Genomic DNA, 16,381 nt, shown 5'->3' with positions numbered 1-16,381 from the left:
GTGGGAGGGCCCTCGGCAGCTGAGGCAAGCTCTCCCCTCACGAGAGCCTCCCTCCAAGGCTGACTACCTGTACTTCCCACAGGGGCCCCAGACGCTGCTGACAGCTGCCCCCCGAGGGGACCCTGGGAAGCCAGGATGGACTCTCAACCTCAGGACTCCACCGCTCCCTCCTGGGCCCCTTACAGGGGGCCCCAAACCCAAAAAGGGAAGCAATGCCCCCATCATAGCCACAGGTTAGCACCTTGAGGCTTTTGGACACCTTAGGACGGTTGGGAGGAGGTGGCACCAGGGGAGTGGGCTCTGGCCCAGCAGCTTCGAGGCTCCCAGAGGCGGAGCTGCAAGTAGGGGAAGGCAGGACCAGGGAGAAGCAGCGGACGAGGACCCGAGCAGGCCCGGCAGAGGTGACCGGGGCCCGGCGAGAACGTGCTACCATTGATTTGGGGCTCAAGGCAGGGCTGTCTCCTGTTCTGTCCTCAGGACCAGACATGAAGTCACCTCCTCTGGGAGTAGCTGTGCCTGGGCCACCTGGGTGCGTCCCAGCACTCTCTGTCCACCACCCCGTCTCCAGCCTGTGGTCCCAGATGGGAGGTGTCCCAGTGCCCAGCAGAGCGCCCAGCAGAGCGGCGCACAGACAGAACCCTCACGGGAGCATGGAAGGACCTGTGACCAAGGGGACCTCTCACCAAGGCTGCTGGGCCCATTGCTGGTGTGACAGCATGCCAGCCCCCAGGGGGAGGACGCACGTGTGCATGAAGATCAGTGTGCATGAAGATCAGTGTCCCTGCAAATGGGGGGTGTGCCCCGCACCCGGGGTCTGTGCAGGCCGCCCTCCTGCTCACCGTCTCGTCCGTGCAGATGGAGTGCACCTGGGTTCCGAACATCACCGACGTGAAAATGAGGAAGAGCAGCCCCTCGAAGCACAGCAGGATGAGGAGGATCACCGTGGTGGGCGGCGAGAAGTAGCTGCACTCTGCGAACAAGGGGCACAGGCTCAGGGCTGCGGCCCGATGCCCACTGCCCCCAGGCCCCCTCTGCCCCAAGTCCCCGGTGGGTCCTCCTGGGTGCCATGTCTCTGGCCTCCAGGCCTCAGTGAGGCCCTCCCCACCTCACCTGTTTGCACCTACACTCCCTATGGGAGCCCTCCTTGACTGGCTGGGCCCTGCCAGGGCCTCCCTAACACACACTAGCTCTCGCTCACTGCCGCTTCCCGCCAGCAGGCTACCTGCACCAGCCCAGGCCTGGCGCGCAAGCCCTCTGCACTGTGAGCTCAACGGCGCTCGGGCTCCGAGCCTCTGCTCTTGCTCTGCACCTGCCGAGCAGCTCCGCCCTGCAGGCCTGGCTCAGGTCGGAACAAGGCCCTGCTGAGAACACCCTGCAGGCTGCCTGGCTCCCAGGGGCATTAAGAAAACGGCCCGTCAGCCGAAACCGGTTTGGCTCAGTGGATAGAGCATCGGCCTGCGGACTGAGGGGTCCCAGGTTCGATTCTGGTCAAGGGCACGTACCTTGGTTGCGGGCACATCCCCAGTGGGAGGTGTGCAGGAGGCAGCTGATCGATGTTTCTCTCTCATCGATGTTTCTAGCTCTCTATCCCTCTCCTCTCTCTTCCTCTCTGTAAAAAATTAATAAAATATGTTTAAAAAAAAAAAAAAAAAAAAAAAAAAAAAGAAAACGGCCCGTCAGCTCCGTTCCGAAGACAGAGACACAGCCTCCCTGACGGCGACTCTCATTACTGCCCAGGTCCGTTAGCCTGACGACGGGATGGTGTCTGTGATGATAAAATGTCCTTGTCAGACCGCACCAGCGAGCCAAAGGCCACACCTGGAGTTGACCTGGATCCCGGGGGCCTAGCTGAATGTGGTCCTTTCAGAATGTTCACCAAGGAACCTGCTAGTGGCCCCCAGCTGTGCAGGACCATGACCTGCAGAAACCCGCTCGTCCGCCCCCCCCCCCCGCCCCACTGACCCCACTGACCTCCTGTCTGGCTTGTGCTAGAACTGCGCTAGTCAGGAAAGCAGGGAGACAGGGTGCTATGGGCGGAACTGTGTCCCCTCAGTTCCTGTGTTGAGCCCCAGCCCCCAGTGTAGTGGGTTCAGAGACGGGCCTTTGGAAGACGAGGGTAGACGAGGTCGTGATGAGATTAGTGCCCGTTCAGAAGAGACACCAGGGCACTTGCTGTTCCCTCCCTGCCCTGTGAGGACTCAGGAGGAGGTGGCCACCTGCAAATCAGGAGTCCCTGCCTCAGGAGCCCAACTGGTGGGCACCTCGCCCTGGACTCCGCAGTGCCAGAGCTGTGAGCAGTAAATGTGTGAGCCGCCCAGTCTACGGCAGCTCACAGGGTTCTCTTCCCCTAGGTGAGGCCCAGCCAGACAGCTGGGCAGGGCCAGGGAGAGCAGAGGGGGCGGGTGCAAACTGTGACACAGGGGAACCTCTTAGTATCTGGTTGGAGCTACGGATACTGTCCTTTTCATAGCCTCATGAGTTCTTTTTATTTTAAATATGTTTTTATTAATTTTAGATTTAGAGGAAGGGAGAGGGATAGACAGAAACATGGATGACAAACATCAATTGGCTGCCTCCTGCACGCCCCCTACTGGGGATCGATCCCACAACCTGGGCGTGTGCCCTGACCGGAATTGAACTGTGACCTCCTGAGCCACGCCAGGACCTCAGAGTCCTGAGAAACAATAACGGCAAGAAAATGCCCAAGAAGTCAGCATGTGCAGGAAGAGCAAAACTTCTAAAGGACGGTGAAATGAAAAGGGCCCATCGAGGGGAAAACAGCAGAAATACGATGTTTCTGCTCAAGGCGTTTGTCTCACAGGTTGTGTGTGTGAAAGATCTAGCTCAGCAGGTGGCCTCTTAAATCCGTTAGCATCTAATCACTTATTTTTATTCTCCTTTTAAATTTCACTTATCTTTTCAGCATCCATATTTTCCCTCATAATTTATATAATTTTCTGGTTGGAGTTCCTTCGTTGGCATTTACATTTAAATGGAATACTTCTAAAGCAGCAAGAATTTGTCTACAATCTTAATGTAAATTGGTGATCAAACAGTTAAAAAGCAACCACCACAAAAAAACTAACAAAACATCTCCACATGCCAGGCAAGAAGTTAAAAATGAGTTTCTGCAAGACTGGAATGGGTGACCCTTGAATGAAGGGCTTTGGCTAAGGGCACGAAAACCCACTCCCGGCCTCGCCTCCTGGCGGGGCCTGCACTCTCCCAGGGCGCGCTCGGGCGGGCGAGGGTCTGCCCAGCTCTCTACTTTACCTGCGGAACTGACTTTAAGGGGCTGCGCTTTCTCCTGAGAGATTCGGGCCTCTGCTGTTCCTTCCCTGGTCAGTCCGTGGGCTTGTAAGAGATCTAATAAATTGAGGGTGGCCCCTGGCGCCACGATGGAAATAAAGAGCCCGCCTGCTCGTGTCCCCCACCCCCGGAGGAGAGCCCTGACCACACTCACTTGTCCAGTCTTCTTCGAAGCAATGTAGGAAGTGGAACCCCACCATGATGAGGGCGTGCAGGGAGATGAGAGCTATGTACATCTGCAATGAAAGCGGGGCAGGCGTCAGCGTGCAAACCCCACACTCAGGAGCGCTCAGGGTGAGGGAGGACCAGGAGCAGGGCCAGAGGCACCTGGCCACCCCCCCACTGTCCCCGCCCCCAGTCCCGGGTCTGAGTGTGGGGATGAGAACAGTGCCCATCACCAGGCGTGACCTGGGCTCCGGCTGGGCGGGGCTCCTCGGGGTCACTCTTCTCACTGAGCAGTGAGGGTGCTGACCGCCAATGGCCCTTCCAGCCCTCATACTAAACACCCCCCACCTACCTGCAGTCACCACCAAAACGGCCTCCTTTAGCTACTCAGATTGGGCGCTGGCCCTCGCTTATAGCTAATCAGCTTGAGTCCGTTTTTTAGGAGCTCGAGCGAGTGCTCAGGAGCAGGTAGCCCTCGCTGAGCCGAGGCTGGCAGAGGCAAGTCCACACGCTGAGGGTGCTCGCGAATGCTGGGAACTTGGGGAAGGAAGTGCTCCGCTGGTTTCGGGAGGGTGGGGCAGAGTAGGAAGGGGACTTACTGTAAACAGGACGAAGTACTTCTGGTTGTTCTCGCCCACACAGTTATTGACCCAGGGACAGTGGTGGTCCATCTTCCGAATGCATCGCTTACACACACTGAAACAGCCCACAGGCGGAGCGTTAGGAGGGGCCTGGCATGGCAGGAGCCTAGCCTCCTGCTAGGTGTGGGCTGCAGGGGCTGCCGATCCTAGTCGCCCACCAAGGTCTCTTGTTTGACATACAGTGGGTGGAACTGACGTGGCGTGGCTGCTCTCGACACGACATTGAGCTGAGAATGTGGATTATTCAGAGGACAAATGAAGCAGCAGTTTCAAAAACTTGAGGAGATGGGATACGGAAAACAGGGCTCCCAATTCCCCAGAACAACCCAAATCCAGAGGGTGGGGTGGAGCTTCCCAGGTGGGCGGAGCTTCCAGGGAGGGTGTGGCTGCGGGAAGGGAAAGCTGGAAGAGTTCAGAGCTGGGTCAAGTGCAGAACCTCTCAGGGCAGCAGGAAGCCCCCTCCAAGAACCATTCAGCTCCCAGATAACATCCACTTGGCCAAAAAAAGCACAAAAGTCACTTAAGCTCAACTGTTGATCGGATGATCTAATAAATTTTCAAATTGCTACCTTGTTATTGGGATCACTTTCGGAAGGTTTCAAGCTTATTTGATAGCAAACGCCCTCCCTACCCTATTTGGACAATACAAAGTAATAACAGGAAACAAGAAAACAAGGCTAATGGGGGCTTGAAAGCAAGTACTTTCCAAAGCTCAAGTTTAGAAAGACCCACTTGACAATAGATGGGTTCATCAAGATTGTTCCCCTTTCAAATCATTAAAACAGGCTCCTTAACATTTATCTCGGGGTATTATTTGTTTAAAACAGTTGAGCCCGGTTGGAGTGGCTCAGTTCTTGAGCGTCAATCCATGAACCAAGAGGTCACTGGTTCGATTCCCAGTCAGGGCACATGCCCAGGTTGTGGGCTCGATCTCCGGTAGAGGCCGTGCAGGAGGCAGCCGAAAGAAGACGTTCTCTCTCATTGATGTTTCTCTCTATATCCCTCTCTCTAAAAAAAAGAAAAAAATCAATGAGAGCATATTTTAAAAATACAGTTGGAATGACTATAAATACAACCTCAGAAATAATATGATTCCTTTTTTTTAAAGTCCCTTAGTTCACACCAGCTTTCCTTCCCACCAGTTTCCATAACTAACTTTACCTCAGGCTCTTACAGTGCACAGTGGGCTATGGTGGGTGGACTCTGCAGGAAGGGCTGGCCTCGGGGTGCTGCTCGGAGGAGAAGGGCTACATCGGCTCACACGGGGGTGCTGTTTGCACAGGTCTGGCGGAGGGCACGAAGGTGCAGAGGGACTGGATGTGGAGGTGAGCCTTCTGAGCCTCCTGGCCAGGAGCCCAGCCCCCTCTGAGGCCACGCAAGCTGAGCTGCAAGCCCCACCCCAAGGAGGCGATGTGGCCTTTTCTAAGCGTGCGTGAGCTCTGGGGCAAGGCAGACCTGGGCGAACCTCTGGGCCTCCGGCTCCCCATCCACAGGAAGCACTGACGAAAGGAAGAAGCAGGGACAGACACTGGGCTGGCTCAGCCGAGCGCCGCCATCATTCTGGTCTCCACCCTGTTCTCTACAACTGCAAAGGGTCCTGCCAGCACATCAGAAAGGGGCGCACCTCAGAGATGCTGGCCCAGCTCCAGAATCCCCCTGGGCCAGGAGGGCAGGGCGAGAAGGCAGGCACGAGGGCGTGGAGGAAGTGAAGAGAAAGTCGGGTACCAGCACCCCCACTACCTGTTCTCTCTGCATGTGTGTTACCAATTAAAAAAGGTAAGAGCCCTGGCCAGGTGGCTCAGCTGGTTGGAGTGTCATCCTGCACACCAAAAGGCTGGGGTTCAGTTCCCAGTCAGGGCACGAACACGAGGCAGCCGATCAATGTTGCTCTCTCACAGCGATGTTTCTTTTTTTAAAAATATTTTTTTAATTGATTTTTTACAGAGAGGAAGGGAGAGAGAGAGCCAGAAACATCGATGAGAGAGAAAATCCATCAGCTGCCTCCTGCACACCCCCTAATGGGGACGTGCCCGCAACCAAGGTACATGCCCTTGACCGGAATCAAACCTGGGACCCTTGAGTCCGCAGGCCGACGCTCTATCCACTGAGCCAAACTGGCTAGGGCTCTCTTTCTCTTAAAAAAATAAATAAATAAATAAAGCACATCCTCGGGTGAGGAATAAAAAAACACAGGAACAATACATACGGGGTGGGCAAAGGCAGGCTTACAGTTGTGAGTATATGAAACAGAGTTCATTCTTGTATTATTTACTAATGAATATATTGTTCATCTGTATTACACCTATAAACACTGTCCATCCACCCTGTATTTTAATGGGTAGCACTTGTTCCTGATACAAATTTTAAAAGTACAGGCAAGCAGACAGTGAGGAGTGATGCCCTCTGCATCCTGGGCCTCAGCCACAGGTCCCACACCCCCCCCATGGAGCCACCAGGCCTCACCCCTTCTCCACCAGGCCCCACACCCCTCCCCCATGGAGCCACCAGGCCGCACACCCCTCCCCCACGGAGCCACCACTTGCAGCCCATTTCTTGTATGTCTTTCTGGGACAACCAGCTCTAGGGGTTCTTAGCCCCTCCTGCCTGGGAAGAAACTCCTGAGGGTGCTGCCCCACCCCCCCACCCCAGCTCTAGGCTCCTGAGCAGTTTCTCTTCCGTCGCCCTTATTTCTGAGAGGGTTTTGAGTGGGCTCTGAGCAGTGTTTGTTCAGCAGCAGAAGTACCACTGCCCGACAGCCTCTGGAAGCTGCCCAAGAGCTGACACGGGCTTTGTTCTCGCCTCTGCAGAGGCCGGTGCGCACTGGGAAGCCAGCTTCACAGGCCCATGTCTCACCAGGCAGCCACATTAGAAAGCTCCTCACCCTTCAGGAGCAGGGAGTCCGCCCCCTGAGAGCTGCACAACTTGGTCCAGAGGGCGGGTCTGTGTTTGCTGTTTGCCAAGATGGCACCTCTCCCTGAGCTCACGGAGGGGGCTGTTCAGAAGCAGGCTCTGGGCCAGGTGGTGGCGTGTGTGTGTGTGTGTGAGTGTGTGTGTGTGAGTGTGTGTGCCAGGGGTGGGGTGGGGGGTCCATCTAGGCTGGTGGCTGGAGGCACTGTGCAGAGGCTGACCCCCCCACACCTCACAAAATGCCCAGCCTGAATGGGTCTGGACTGGGGACAGAGTCCCGAGGGCAAGGCCTAGAGGTGGGTCCTTGAGTGGGTGGGTGAAAGAACCCCAAGGCCCGGGTGGTGACTGCCCACATTCTGCGGGGCTTCCTTGGCACTCAGCCCCGGAGCTGGCTGAGGCCCTCCTGCCCTCCCTGGTGCTGGCCCACCGTGGAGACAGCGTGTCCATGAGGGCCCGTGTCTCCCCACAGCGGCACTCACCAGACGGCACCACAGTGGACAGGTGCACCTGCCAGCCTGGGGGGAGGCCCTGGGTCAGGGCCATGTCTAATCCACCATCACAGCCCAGAGCCCAACCCAGGCCGGCCGAGTGAAGGCTCTGACTGTGGATGGGGAAAGAGTGAGGCTGGAAACGGCTTCAGCACAGACTGGCTGCCCCAGGAAAGAGAAAAGGACACAGCCAGAGGCACCAAGTGGGTCAGGTGTGTTTTTACCTCACCCTCATTCGCTACAATGAGAAGTATAAGCACAAAGGCACCTCCCACGCCCTGTCCTGCTCAGGAAGTTCTGGGTAAGGCGGTGGGGAGAACACTGCTCTCAGGCTCCGCTCTGGGCTCCGGGCAAGGAAACCTGGCTTCTCCAATCCGCCTGCAGCCAGCCCTCGTGTCTCAGGACTTGCGAGCCGCAGTTTGCCGCTCTGTTGACTAATGAGTTTGCCGACCACTGACCTAACGCATCACACTAACACCTGGGCCATCCCCTTTACCATGGACAGCTCCCTCCGCAGAATTCCCTCCTGCCTCCAGGTTCCCAACCAGGACAAGCAGCCTGGGGTTCCGCCTGCCTCTCCTCAGAGGGAAGACCACCGCTACACCGGGCTGGAGGGAACACCTACAGGCCCAAGTTCAGGGAGTATCGGTGGCGGCCACAGAGCTAGAGAATGGAGTTTCCAGTTCCACGGGATCTACTGGGAGGAGAAGAACCGAAGAGCTGGGCACAAGCACCTTGCCTGAGTGGGCAAGGCCGACACCAGCTTCTCTAACGAGGCAGCAGGCCTCTAGCTCGACCAGTCACAGCCCAACCCACCCGTGTGCTGTGGATTCTGCTTATTCAAAACTGGTCCCCGACGGCGTGGGCCACCACAAAGGAGCAGTTGTTAGGACACATTTCCTGAGTCAGGAGCAGGCGGCACACGGGCACCCTCCCCCGAGTTCATCTGAGCCAGCAGCCCGTTTTGCTGGCAGACGTGTTTACTAGCTTTCAGGAATACCTCCCTCGGTCCTGGGAGAGAGGGAGGAGGCGGCAGGGGAATGCCAGGCTCAGGGAAGAACGAGAAAACCACTTCACCTCACTCAGGGAGTCATTTCTCTGAGAGTCAGTGTGAAGGCGGAAGTCAGGTGACTGACAGGAGACGTGGGCTGAGGCGCCGGGACACAGCCAGTGCTCAGCAGCTGCCCAGGGACCTGGAACGCTGGAGGCTGTGCTCTCCCGAGAGGGGGGCAGTGAGACCCCACAGAAATGCCCCCTCGCAGTCGCTCGCATCCCCCGACTGGCAAGGATGACCTCCCGCCAACAGCAGGTTCACTCCCTGAAAGCTCCCCCCGACCACACCAGTCTGAAAAAGGGACCACGTGCCATGTCTGCATTGCTGTAATTTAGCATTTAAAGTTCCCTGTAATGATGAAGTGCACTTTTTAGCTGGATGTCATCAAAGAAATCTGAAAACCAAAAGGGCAAACTCATCACAGGTGAGAAGGGCAATGGCTTATGGGCTGAATCCCACAATGTCGTGGCCTCTTGAAGTTTCGTTTTAAAGAAAAGCCTTCCATCAGGATGACCCTTCATTTCTCTGTAAACTGCAGGGCAAACCTCTTCAGTGGGTCAAGGACTAGACATGCACAGAACGTCTTTCTACAGCCTTTCTCAGGTGCCTTTACTAAGCAGCAAGGCTGTGAGGAGAAAGAGCAGGAATCTCCTGGATTTTACAGACTCGGAAACAAAGGCGGAGTCAAGGGCCTGCCCAGGTGTGGCAGAGCTGAGTCTTGAGACAGGTGTCCTGAGCCAAAACCACATGCCCTTTCCCTTCTAGTGAGCTCCCGAGGCTCCAGAGGGAGACTCAGGGCCACTCGGCGCCCAGAGTGGGCATGTTCAGCAGACCCGTTGCTGATGGCCCCCGGGGGCGGGGGGTGGGGGGGGAGTGTGTGCATATGAGTGTGTCTGTGTGGCACGCGCATACCTGCAGTGGTGCGCTCGGTCGGGCTTGATGCTGCAGCACTTGGGACACTTGTACACCACCTGGCCGGGCTTCAGTTGTAAACTCTCGATGAATTCTTTAGTGGCATTTCCTTTGGGCACTGCCCCCTGTGAGAAAGAGGAAAGGCCTCAGGGTTGGCTAGCCTCAGGGTTGGCTAGGGGTTCCGGCACCCCAGAGTCGGCACAATCATTTCAAAGGAGCAATTACACACACACACAGGGACGGGGCATTTTCATCCTGACACATGGACTCTGTTAAGAATTACCCAGGAATGAGGCAGATGCACCCCAACGTGTGGACTCTGTGGTCAGAATTATGCCAACACCAATGACTATATATGGACAATTTTCCCCAGGAATTGCCAAAAAGTGAACACTCATCTCACCGTTTCATACCCTTTCAACTGAAGTATTTCTCATTAACAATTTTTCTAAAAGTTAAAAAAGTAGTAGAAAAAAAATCTGGACTGCAAAATGCAGTCAGATGCCAGAAAAGCCTATAACAAATTTTAAGAAGCAAACAAACTGTGGTAGGCAAGGACTGTAGGGTATGTACAACGCTAGTCAGGATATAGTTTCACATTAAATATGCCATAAAGCACACAGCTGCTGACACGGGAAACACCCATGATAGATTGTTAAAGGGAAAGCAGACTTCCAAACAGTAAATAGACTGTAAGCCCGTTTTGGCAATTATCTATACACATACATAAAAAGACAAAGATACACGCAAAAGTATTAATGGTTATCCAACATAGTAGAATCACAAGAACATCTTATTTTCTTGAATATCTTTCTTAAATGTTCTATTATAAGCATGTGCCTTTTGCAATTAAAAAAGCTCATTAAATATACAAGCAAAAAAATACACCTCAGGAAGGAGCTACCTGGAGTAGGACTATGACCAACTTTCCTGAGGTTTGTAACCACAATGTTGAGACCGCTGAGGGTCCTTGAGGCATCAGCGGAGGGTCGGGGTCTGGAAGTCTGGCTCACAGGGGAGGCAGGGCCCAACCACCTAGACGAGCAGACTTTAAAGGGGCCTGTGGAGGACATGGGCCAGGCAGAGGAGAGGGTCCTACAAAAGCCATAAACCAACTAACAACTCTGGGCTATACACCTGAAACCACAAAATAATATTGAAAGTGAAGATCAAAACAAAACAAAGAACTCTGAAATGTTCTGTGAAGGTACAATCTGCTCATTACACAAAATGGAGACGTATGTGGAAATCTCTAGAGCCATTTCCTGGCCCAGAGTCCCTGGGCAGCCACCACAACCCAGCCTCCTTACCAGTGGCCCCAGGCCACACCCAGCCAGAACCCATCTCAGGGCCTTTGTGCTCACTTGTATTTTTCTTGTAACAACTACCATTTAATTACACCCTAATTCCTGGAGGACAATGTCTTTCAACTTGCAGCCCAGGAGCAGGTATTAATAAACCCAAGCTGAACAATAATGATGATACAACAGACATTTATTGAGTGCTTATATGCTAGGCACAGTTCCGAGTGCTTTGCTGTATTTTGCCAGTTAATTCTGACGATACACCTATGAGGTAGAGACTATGCTATTCCTCACTGGAGAGATGAGGTAACTAAAGCAGAGAAGTTAAGCAAGTTCCCAAGATCAGATGGCTAATAAGTGGCAGAAGATCAGACCCAGGCCATCCAAGTCTAGAACCTATGCCTCCATTAGAAGGCAACAGGTATCTGTCAGATATTTTTATTAAGTGATTTGAAGAGGCTTTTTTTTTTTATTGCCCTGATGCCATCCTATCATTCTCCTGCCAACAACTGTATCAACATACTCACTGTGATTGAAACAGCCTAGGACAGTGGTTGGCAAACCGAGGCTCACAAGCCACATGCGGCTCTTTGGCCCCTTGAGTGTAGGCCAAAGAGCCCACAAAATACCACGGCCTGGGCGAGTCTATTTTGAAGAAGTGGCGTTAGAAGAAGTTTTAAAAATTTGGCTCTCAAAAGAAATTTCGCCCTAACCGGTTTGGCTCAGTGGATAGAGCCTCAGCCTGCGGACTGAAGGGTCCCAGGTTCGATTCCGGTCAAGGGCGTGTACCTTGGTTGTGGGCACATCCCCAGTGGGGAGTGTGCAGGAGGCAGCTGATAGATGTTTCTCTCTCATCTCATCAATGTTTCTAACTCTCTATCCCCCTCCCTTCCTCTCTGTAAAAAAATCAATAAAATATATGTAAAAAAAAACAACAAAAGAAATTTCAATCGTTGTACTGTTGATATTTGGCTCTGTTGACTAATGAGTTTGCCGACCACTGGCCTAGGATAATAAGGCCTGCTTCAGGACGCAGCTAGGACAGCAGGAAAATGTAAGAAGGACACAATGCAAAGCCATGGAGACGGGCTCTGAAGAAACACCAATGGTTCCAAGGACTCAACCGTCCCATTCATTTCAAGCAACAAGGACGGAGCCTGCACACACTGTCTCAGGAGCCATGGGATCGAGGCATGCACACACCTGCTGGTCTAAGCAGAAACGCTCTCATAGCTCTGACAGGCTGTGTCCCAGGGCCGCCTGGCTCCTCCACAGATAGGTAGGAAGTAGGTAATCCTCAACTGGACACTCTCCTCTCTCTGGAGCCAGAAGATTTTCGGTTGGCATTGATAAGTTGCTCAGTGGCAGGTCTGAGAAATTGCGGAGCACGAGGGAGAACAAAGCACCCCACTCAAATGAACCCCGAGGTAAGTCCCCTGACCCTACACAGGGAATGTGGCAATACCTTTGGGCAAGATGGGCACGGCCCTTCTATAGCAGAACCTGGTTGGGAGGACCCAGTGCCCGTCCCTCTTCTGTGTTCCCAGGGCCGGACATCAGGCTGCCCTGCTCCTGGCCCCAGTAAATACCTGCTACCTGATTCTTCCCGAGAGGGACCCCAGAAAGTAATACTAACTGCACGTTGATATGAGCCCTGACAGTTCCACAGATGACTTTTGGCAGCAGAAATGAGAATCAGTGACCTGCAGTGCTCAGAGATTGTCAAGTGAAGTCTGTTTACAGCAAGGAATTCACGAGGGGGACTGAAGGAGGAGGAGGAGGGGCAGCGGCAGGCAGGCAGATGGATTCCCTTTTCCTTAGCAATGAATTGCGTTATAGTCCTCCCTGACTGCAGTCTAAGATTTGAGATGATTTACAATGAGGTTAATAAATTATCAGGTCCAAAGAATGGAAGAGCACCAAAAAGTGCTGATTGTAAGGAGGTACACAAGTGCCGGGGTTGTCTAGCGCTTGGCTTTGAGCTTCCTGGCAGTCAGGGCAAAAAGCAACAAGCTATGGCTCTCAGCTTTAGGCTGGAGACAGATACTTTCCCAGATCTCAATTTTAAAGGGAATCAATCCCTCAGGAATTCACAGGATGAGGAATTAAAGTGTGCTTGTAACTGAGAAAGAAAAAGTGGTGGAATTGGGAGGGAGGAAAGGAGAGAGAGGTACCAAGACAAGGGTTTCTGAGGCCAGGCTGTCTGGGCAGGTGGAGCCACTCTAGACTTAAGTGTTTCAGGAACACAGAGAGCGCCTTTGATGACATTACACAACCTGAGCGGGCAAGGAGGAGGCACCTGACATCACACGCCAGTCTGACTCGTTCCTGCCCACGCTCATGCCACCGCTAGACCAGCCCCCTGCCCAGCGAGGCACCTGCCCCACTGTGTGTCTGTCCCCTTCCCTCTCCTTACAGGCCTATCCCTCTTATCCCATTCCTCAAATGGATAAATTTCTTCTGAGTCACTTCCCTTTTCTGCTCAAGCTCTACGTGGCCTCATTTACTAAATGCTCACTAAATGGTCCAGAAAATGTGGTGCCTGCAATTGTTTTGATGTTACATTTGGAATAAGAATCTCAAAGCTGAAAGTGGTACAGTAACCATATTGGGAAGACTATAAGATCTTTTTTTTAAAAAAAAAAAAAACAAAACACCTAATAATAGTAATAAGCCAAAATCATATACAATGTATACATTGTCACACATTGTTTATAACCTTAGGGTGTAACTTTCTGAAAGTTACAGGCAGTATGAATCCTTGAGATACAAACATTATAATCTTTTTAGGGAACTTAGCTACAGAAGCTCCTTTCTAGAAACAGACTCCCCCTTTGGTGTTAATGAGGCTGCAGGCATTGATGAGGAAGCTGGAATTGATCTGCTCTGTGTGTGTGATCTGGGCCCCCAACTCTGCTCCTGGGAAGCCCAGGGTGCCCCAGGGGCCCCCACTGCTGCAGCTCCCCTCTCTGTTTCCATACTGAGTTTTGCATAAGATGTCATGTGCTGGGATGGGGCTAGGCAGGTGGCAGCATGAAAACCCAAGATGAGCCAGAGACGCGGCCTGTCTGTCGGACATGCTTTGAGTTGCTCCCTTTACAATGGTAGATACTTGACAGATGCTTCATATTTTTGCCGTTTTCTTTGGGGCCACCAGCAAAACACTCCCACGAGAAGCTGGCTGGAGTTTGGGATACAGGCTATGGTTCCCATTCATTTGGGATTGGAAGCCCAGCAACATACCATAGTGAGGATCATTCTCTCCTGCCTCCAATTGCAAGGGGCCGGACTGAGGAGGCCCCTGGAGACAATGTGGGGGTAAAAGAACACACACACGTGAGGGCAGCAGGAATGCCAGGGCCGAAGCCTCCCCCCAGCCCCCAACATCCAGTTCCCTGATTCATACACCTTCTAGAAACCAATGAGCTTTACACTCCACTCTGGTCCTGCCCCTCCATCAGCCCCAGACCTGGCTATCTGCTGCCTATCTGGCATCTCTGCTTACATGTAATATAGACACAGTTTGGCCAGAACAAAAGCCTTGCTTTCTCTTCCCAAATCTATTCTCCCCAGACTCTCCCCGTTCAATAAATGGCACCAGCAATCAATCCCCTGGCTGCTCAAGCCAAGAAGACTCTGGAAGGCACACTCTTTGATCTCTTTCCATTCTGTCAGCTCTTCTGAATGGTGGTTCTCAGACGTGGCTGAATCCAAGGGACTCCTGGGAGCTTTAAAGCATCCCAATAGCCAGGGCCCCGCCCCAGACCAATTAGAGGGGACTCTCTGGGGGCGGGGCCCAGGCATCAGTACTTTTAAAAGCTCCCCAAGGGATTCTAATGTACGGCCAGGCTTGAGAATTAGTGGCTTAAAATATACTCCAAATCCAACAGCTTCTCTCCAGCTTCACCGTTCCCACCTTGGTCTGAGCCACATGTCTTGTATGGACCACAGCAATACCTCTTCTCTTCCTGCTTTTACGTATCCCCACCCAAGCCCCCATCCCAAGCACAACACCTGCTCACACCATGCCTTTCTGATGGCTCCCACGGCATGCAGAACACAGACCAGAGTCCTCAGGAGGCCCACAGGCCTGCAGGATCTGCTTCAGTCACCCGGGTCTTACTCCAGTTTCTCCTCTTCCTGAAGGCTCTGCCCTAAGATCTTCATTTGCCTGACTTGCGACTTCACGTCACCCAGTTCTCAGCTCAAATGGCCCTGCCTCAGAGAGGCATTCAGACCACCTGGATCTAAAGTAGTCCTCCTTCTCCTCCTAAAAGTCACCACTACATCACCCGTCATTGTTTCATTGTCTTTTTTTTTTTTTTTAAACAATCTTTTTTTTATATATTTTATTGATTTTTTACAGAGAGGAAGGAAGAGGGATAGAGAGTTAGAAACATCGATGAGAGAGAAACATCGATCAGCTGCCTCCTGCACACCTCCCACTGGGGATGTGCCCACAACCAAGTTACGTGCCCTTGACCGGAATCGAACCTGGACCTTTCAGTCCGCAGGCCAACGCTCTATCCACTGAGCCAAACCGGTTTTGGCTGTTTCACTGTCTTTACAGCACTTGTCACTTTCTGAAATTACCTCGGCAATCACGTTGCTAATGCCTGACCCCTCTGTGAGGATGTGAGCGTCAAGAGAGCAGGGATTTTCGTCTGTCTTGCTCACAGCTGTATCCATTGCTCAGAATGGAACCTCTAACATAGTAACCCTCTCACTCGATAAACATGCCGTTCATTTTATTCCATCCTCGGGGCGCCCTGGTCTCCTCCCTCACTGCTGCCAGAGTGATCCTTGTAAAATGACAATCTGATCTTGTCACTCTTTTGTTTAACATCGTCAGGGGCTCTAGGCTGCCCCTCACATCCCACACCTGCCCTATATCTTAGGCACTCCACCCACACTGCCAACCCAGACCCACTCTCCACCAGGCCCCGGCCTGCTGGTGTGCCATCTCCCCAGACATGTGTATAAGACGAGGCACCGTCTGCACCGGCTGCTGACAGGTAATTGAGCTGGGAGAGCGCTTTCCCTTGGGGCAGATTAACAATCCACCACTGGAACCAGCAAGAACTGGAGCCCTTGGAGAAGGGAACCAGCATCTGTACTGAGCTTTCCCTGGAGCGCGCAGAACGGAAATCTGTGTGACCACCGCCACCGTCACAAGGAGTGCTTTCCCTTTCTTAATTTAAACACACTCGTCCCAAGTATTGAAACAATGAAGCCACGGGAGGTCTTTATCCAATAACGCACTCCAGCTTTCCCCACACGATAATTAACAGGAAGGGAGGATTTAATACCAGGGTACTTGGCATTCAGCAGCCACTTGCACAGCTTGGTATATTTAGTTAAGTCGCTGGGGAGAACACCACTGCTTTGCTCACGGACGTTCACCAGGAGGCACTTGCTGTGGCCTGAAACGGGCCTGCCAAGCTTTCCAGGAAAAGATGAGCCTCACCCCAAGTGAAGGCCATTCCCGTGCACATTCCTGCAACGGGATATGGCTTTAATTTCAAGCTCCCGTCCTGTCTTTGCTGCAAAGACCTGTCCTGACCCAGCTCCCAGCATGCTTTCTGCTCCTCACCTGGCCCC

The 16,381-nt window shown here is 53.0% G+C and overlaps 1 protein-coding gene across 4 annotated transcripts in view; it reads right to left on the bottom strand.

Moving 5' to 3' along the window:
* ZDHHC3 (zDHHC palmitoyltransferase 3) overlaps positions 1–16,381 on the bottom strand; it is a 41,276-nt gene that overhangs the window by 9,542 nt on the left and 15,353 nt on the right. For all 4 annotated transcript variants that reach the window (XM_080675743.1, XM_080675742.1, XM_080675745.1 and 1 more), the window contains 4 exons: positions 9,477–9,601; positions 4,074–4,170; positions 3,464–3,545; positions 840–970 (listed from right to left, as the gene is read on the bottom strand). In XM_080675743.1, the coding sequence (XP_080531869.1) occupies positions 840–970; positions 3,464–3,545; positions 4,074–4,170; positions 9,477–9,601 (435 nt within the window). The remainder of the gene's footprint in view (positions 1–839; positions 971–3,463; positions 3,546–4,073; positions 4,171–9,476; positions 9,602–16,381) is intronic.

Source organism: Plecotus auritus, assembly GCF_963455305.1.
Source record: "Plecotus auritus genome assembly, chromosome: 6".
Classification (NCBI taxonomy): Eukaryota; Metazoa; Chordata; class Mammalia; order Chiroptera; family Vespertilionidae; genus Plecotus; species Plecotus auritus.
The sequence above is the reverse complement of the archived record's forward strand: the minus strand, read 5'-3'. Positions and strand labels throughout refer to the sequence as shown.